The sequence below is a fragment of the Choloepus didactylus genome, chromosome 2, assembly GCF_015220235.1.
Source record: "Choloepus didactylus isolate mChoDid1 chromosome 2, mChoDid1.pri, whole genome shotgun sequence".
Lineage (NCBI taxonomy): Eukaryota > Metazoa > Chordata > Mammalia > Pilosa > Megalonychidae > Choloepus > Choloepus didactylus.
In genome coordinates, this window is record NC_051308.1 from 188029220 (window position 1) to 188035206 (window position 5987).

A 5987-nucleotide genomic window follows, 5' to 3' on the forward strand; every position below is an offset into this window, starting at 1 on the left:
GCTTCCTGGAGGGGGCCTAAGATCTGAGTGGAAAAACACAATTATGCACTAAGTAGATGAAGAAGGGGGGATTCCAAGTAAATAGATGACTGCAGAGTTATGAGGAACGTTGAAGAGGCTGGCAGGAGCAAGATGATGATGATGGTGATGATGAGGAGGAAGATGACAGCAGCCAACACCTATCCATTGCTTACTATGCACAAATACTGTTAGAACAAATAATGTTATCTACATTAATTCTCACACCTACCTTGCAAGGTAGGAACTATTATTATCACCATTTTGCCGATGAGGAATCTAAGGCCCAGAGAAGTTAAGTAGCTTTCCCAAATTTCCCAAATAATTAAGGGTTATGAATTTTATCCTAAGAGTCAAAAGCCTTCCCCACCCCACCTCCGAATAGTTCTTAGCAGAGAGACAGGTACAGGTTTGTGATTTAGAAAGTCTGCCTGAGGCAGGGTGGATTGAGTGTTGAGGAGGGGAAAGAAACTGGAACCTGTCTAGACAACTGGTCAAAGGAGGGTCAAACCGGAGACCATGGGTCCTCAAAGCAAAGGAATATCCTCATAACACCTCGTTGTGGTGTTGGTAAGAAATTGTTCCTCAGATGTCTCAGCTTATTCTACCTGTAATGGTAGAATGCTTTTTCCACCTATCTGCCTCAGGAATGGCTTGAAAAAGAGGCTCAGCTGGCTTTCATGTGCTAAACAACGCCCTTTGACTACTGCTGGTGCTCATTAAATGCCGAATATATAAAATGCACTTTGAAGGAGGAGCTGGGAATAATTATACCTTGCTAATTATTATTAATTTTGTCACAGCTTTGAAACCCTGGACTTTCTCAATGATTCAAAAAGAGATTACAATCCCTCTGTCCCATTAAAGTAGCCACACAGTGGCGGACAAGCAATTTCCAACAAGTTCCATTATTTCATTATTTGAAGTGGTTCAGCAACTACACCAGACATGGGGAAAAAAAAAAAAAAAGCAATGATTTGCTTTTTCAGAATTAAATGTAAAAAGAACTCCTTATGATCTTGTTGATTCTTTTTTTAAGGAACTTGTTCCTTTTCCTCTCCCTTATACTAAGTACATACATAAATGTGTTTGTGTGCCTGAGAAGGAGAGAAAAAAGTGTTTAAAGAATTTTAATACATTGGACATCAGCACACCTGGTTTTGACCCATGATATCCAGAGTGACCCACCGCTCCCCTAACCTTTCTTCAGATTCTGCATCACTTTGTTTCCAAACTGTTATTTAAGGTCTCATAGCACTCGATGTCTTTTCCCCTATGGACGACTTTAGGTCTCTAAGCCTCAGCTGCCATCACCTGTAAAATGGATCTGATAGCTCATACCTGTTAGGGCTGATGTGAAGATGAGATAATGTTTCTGCGAACTTTATATATAAACGTATGCTATTGTGAGAACTGGGAAGGAAGAGAGGAAGTGAAAGAACTTGAGGGAAGGGTTAGAGATTGGGAAAGGGAGTGTAAAGGAAGGGAGTCTGGGGGTAAAAAGAGCGACTGTCCCAAAACGCACTTTTCAATGAAATGCCTGAGAATTCCTGCCCAGAAGGAGTGACCGGGACGCCGAAGGTCCTCAGCCAGAGACCGTGCGGAGGGCGGGTCCCTCTGCAGGTGAGGCCGGGCGGGCGGGGGCGGGCCTCCCGCAGCCCGCAGGTGAGTATCGGTTTTCCTCTCTCGGGCTTTCGGTCCGGGGGAGGCGGGAGCAGCTCCGGCTCTCCCAGATCCTATCGCGGTCGGTGAAGGGCTGGCTCGGCCTTCCGCGGGACGGGGAGGCGGGATGTGTCACCCAAATACCAGAGAGTGAGTCGGTGGCCGAACCAGCCGGGCAGGTCCAGCGAAGTATAAGAGAGGGAGGGAGCGGCCGGCGGCAGACATCCGGAGACTGTCCCAGACCGCGGAGCCCAAGCCTAGCCGAGCGTTCTGCGCCGCGTCCGCCAGTGTCCCGTCCGCGCTCCTCGGCCCCACCATGGCCCGGGGTCCCGGGCTAGCGCTGCCGCTGCTGCTGCTGGCGGCGGTGACACGCCACACGGCCGCGCAGCCAAACTGCACGTGCCCCACCAACAAAATGACCATCTGCGGCCCCGAAGCCCCTGGCGGCCGCTGCCAGTGTCGGGCGCTCGGCTCCCACCACCTGGTCGACTGCTCCACGCTGACTTCCAAGTGCCTGCTGCTCAAGGCGCGCATGAGCGCCCCCAAGAGCGGCCGCGCGCTGGTGCGGCCAAGCGAGCACGCGCTGGTGGACAACGACGGCCTGTACAACCCGGAATGCGACGACCACGGCCACTTCAAGGCCCGCCAATGCAACCAGACGTCGGAGTGCTGGTGCGTGAACTCGGTGGGCGTGCGCCGAACCGACAAGGGCGACCTGAACCTGCGCTGCGACGAGCTGGTGCGCACGCACCATATCCTGATCGACCTGCGCCACCGCCCGGCCGCCCGCGCCTTCAACTTTTCGGACCTGGAAGCGGACCTGCGTCGGCTATTCCAGGAGCGCTACCGCTTGAGCCCCAGATTTGTGGCGGCCGTGCACTATGAGCAGCCCACCATCCAGATCGAGCTGCGACAGAACGCGTCGCAAAAGGCCCTGGGCGACGTGGACATCGCCGACGCCGCCTACTACTTCGAGAGGGACGTCAAGGGCGAGTCGCTGTTCTCGGGCCGCGGCAACTTCGACGTGCGCGTGCGCGGCGAGCCCCTGCAAGTGGAGCGGACACTCATCTACTACCTGGACGAGAAGCCCCCCCAGTTCTCTATGAAGCGCCTCACCGCCGGCCTCATCGCCGTCATCGTGGTGGTCGTGGTGGCCATCGCTGCCGGCGTGGCTGTCCTGGTGATCACCAACTGGAGGAAGTCAGGAAAGTACAAGAAGGTGGAGATCAAGGAACTGGGGGAGTTGAGTAAGGAACCGAGCTTGTAGGTACTCGGCGAGGCAGTGGGGTGGGGTGGGGTGGGGTTCCAGATTTCACGATCGTCCCAGACCAAGGGAGTCGCGTCACGCTTCTCGATTCTTGTCTTAAAGGAGACATCCCCCACCCCCCACCCCAACTCTGTCTTCTCCCCCTTTTCCCACACTCCTCCCTCCCACCTCCAACTAAGTAGATCCTGGATCCAGGATTACCTCTCTTTCTGACGTCTGTTTTGGAGGAAACATTTCTAAAATTCCTTTTGATCCTACAAGGAGAAACCTGACTTAGAGTTAAGGAAAGGATGGTTGGGATACATATAAGGAGCAAGCATTGTTTACAAGCGATGGAATCGATTTAGAAAGCTTAAATGAGTTTGGATGGGAAACAGCACTTGTACTGTTTTGTGTTATTTGATTAGCTCCACTTGTATCGTGGCCTTCCTAATGGGAAGAGGAGTTAAGTGGGCCTATGTAGTAGCCTCATTTTTCTTCTCTCTCGTTTGTATTACTGACCGCATATGTTTGTCACCAGGAAAGGATCTTGTTACAGCTGTCTGAACACATTTTAGATGTCTTTGTTCGAGGGCAGACTCTGTCCTAGAAACTCAGCGTCTATTCTTCAGTTTGCCCTAGTTACAGCCTGTATTAATAATGTTTTCTTTTGTAAAGTGTTTGTACATATATTGTCTTTGATAATGTTGTGATTTTTTTTTAAAAAACATGAATTTAATAAAATATGTAAAAAGCACAAGCCAAAAGATGAAGTTTGTGAAAACTTGCTCCCGATTTGTAAACCACTTTGGTGTTCTCTAATTTCCCACGACTTGGACTTTTTATTTCAAACACTTTTGCAAGAGCAAATATTTTATATTGTCACTGTGGTATTTCCTGAGATGTCCTATCTGGCTTATATAAATACTGGTCTTTCTAAATAAAATTATTTGGAAACCTCCCTCCAGACGACCTAGGGGTGGGTCTGAGGGAGAAGGCTAGGACTAGCTCAGCTACTGTGGAGAAAGAGAGTCAGCCTCTGGTTAGCTCTAAGGATTTCTTTTCTACCAGTGGAGAGGGAAAACTAAGTTCATTTTACAAAACTCTATCTCCTTTGAACCCCATCCCAACTCTGCAGTAAGTGGTACTATTCACATTTAGCCTTGGGCATGTATCTTAATCCCAGAGTACTGTGTCTCTGAGAGAGGTTAAATGACTTTCCCAAATATTTACAGCCAATCTGAAGTGGACCCTAGGCTCTGGGTGTGGACAGGTTGTTTGCTAAGATTTTTTTTACTTGTGTAACTTAAAGATTTATTTCCAATAAGCCTTAAAAACTAGCTGTTTTCTCTTCCATTTTACTCATTCACATTCTTTTATAGAAAACTGGGTGTGTCAGAAGCTCACTGTGGGGGTGTCTACTGGTAAACAAGTTACCGCAATTACTGGGAAATAGGTATAACAATGGGCATGTACAAAAGAGGGAGCGGTCGGTATATCAAGTATCCACAGGAAATCTTCTTCCTCTGGACTCCAGCTCATGTCCCTCCTCCCATCCCGGCTCTATATCTGTGCCTATGGGGGAAAATTAAACAGTTGTGAGAACCGGGGAAGGTAGCTCCCTTCCACTGCCTTCAGTGCTTGGGTCTGTGTTGGTGTGGGGTTGGGAGTGGATACTCAAAGAGATCTCAAAGCTTGTGACCACTCCTGCTAGAGGAGCTCCCTTCTGGGTCCAAACGTCCTTTTGGGCTTGGCTGTGGGCTGGCCCCCCACAGCACTAAGGAAGTGTCTGAGTTTAGAGTGGACACATTAACCAGGAGTGAGGATTCCTAGATGCTTTCCACTTCCTAAATTGCTGAAGCTAAAAGCACCTTGGTGATCAAATCTGGCCTAACCCCTCATTTCGCCATTGAAAGGGCAAGTGACTACTCAAGGTTAATGTTTCAATGCCACAGCTAGAACTATAACGTCTCTTGATTGCTACCCAGTCCAGTGTTTCTTTTCACTATATCATGCTGCCATTGTTTCAAGAATCACAAGAAATTTGTCACCTGTCTGCCTAGAAAAGAAACAAAATAAGGGTTAAGTAGGCACCAATACATAGGAGGCTCCCTGAAAAAGCCCATTCCATCCCCGTATGAATGCCCTTCCTGGAAACTTAAGTTTCTGTATCAAGTTGGGACTACAAGTCCTTGCACTTATACCACTCTATAGTTCACAAAGCACTTTCACATGTACAATCTCCTTTGAGATATTAACCTATTGAAAATAACCCAGGTCTTAGAAAACCTGCTTCATTGGGCAAGTAAGTCACTTAACTCCCCTGAAGCTCAGTTTCTGATCTGTAACATGAAATTTACTAATCCCTCTCTCACTATTGCAGAGATTAAAGGAGGTAATTGATAATGAGTACCTAGAACAGTTTGGACACTTAGAGTTCAGTGTATCTTAAATTTTCTCTTCTGCAGTGTGATTGGTATAAGGCATAGGCTACTATATCCGTGTCTCACACCAGGAAACAGGTGTCATTATACCTGTGCCGAAGCCAGGGTTTGAGCCTTTTCCTTTGGCTTACTAGCCCAGATTGCTGTCCCTTGCACCAAGCAGCCTAAGGTAATCTTTGTCAGGTTGGAGACACTTTTCTTACTCAGTTCTTCCAAGGACATGTTCCTCACACTTTTGTTTTGAAACCCAGTTTGCCTCTGCTGAGGACAGGTATGGGAACCCTGGGCCCCCAAGTGTCTTGGAGACTGCACACAGCAGTTTGCTTGACCTAGGACAGTTAAGGTTTGACCTATTATCCTTGTAAAATCAGGCCTCCAGTGCTAAATGTAACTTATAACTACCTCCTCCCTAAAACTCCCTGAGATACTGTTATCTACAAGATAATCTATAATCCTCCCCTTCTCCCTGTTGATTACAATCAGTCTCTCCCTGAGTTGCAGGACCCTGCTCCCCCCCTTATGCTCTCATACCTGTTGGAATGTCGAGCCCTTATAACCAGCTTATTCAGCCCCCCAAAGAGTGGACTATTTCCATGTTGTGCTATGAACATGCTGCC

General features: G+C 48.2%; 1 protein-coding gene across 1 annotated transcript; it reads left to right on the forward strand.

Moving 5' to 3' along the window:
- Positions 1-1777: 1777 nt before the first annotated feature.
- Positions 1778-3683, forward strand: TACSTD2 (tumor associated calcium signal transducer 2). The gene has a single exon (XM_037827097.1). It carries the CDS (start codon positions 1997-1999, stop codon positions 2945-2947), a length of 951 nt encoding a protein of 316 aa, XP_037683025.1. The 5' UTR covers positions 1778-1996; the 3' UTR covers positions 2948-3683.
- Positions 3684-5987: the final 2304 nt, after the last annotated feature.

Coding starts and splice junctions, on each gene's coding strand:
- TACSTD2 (XM_037827097.1), top strand. CDS start 1,997: ATGGCCCGGGGTCCCGGGCTAGCGCTGCCGCTGCTGCTGCTGGCGGCG.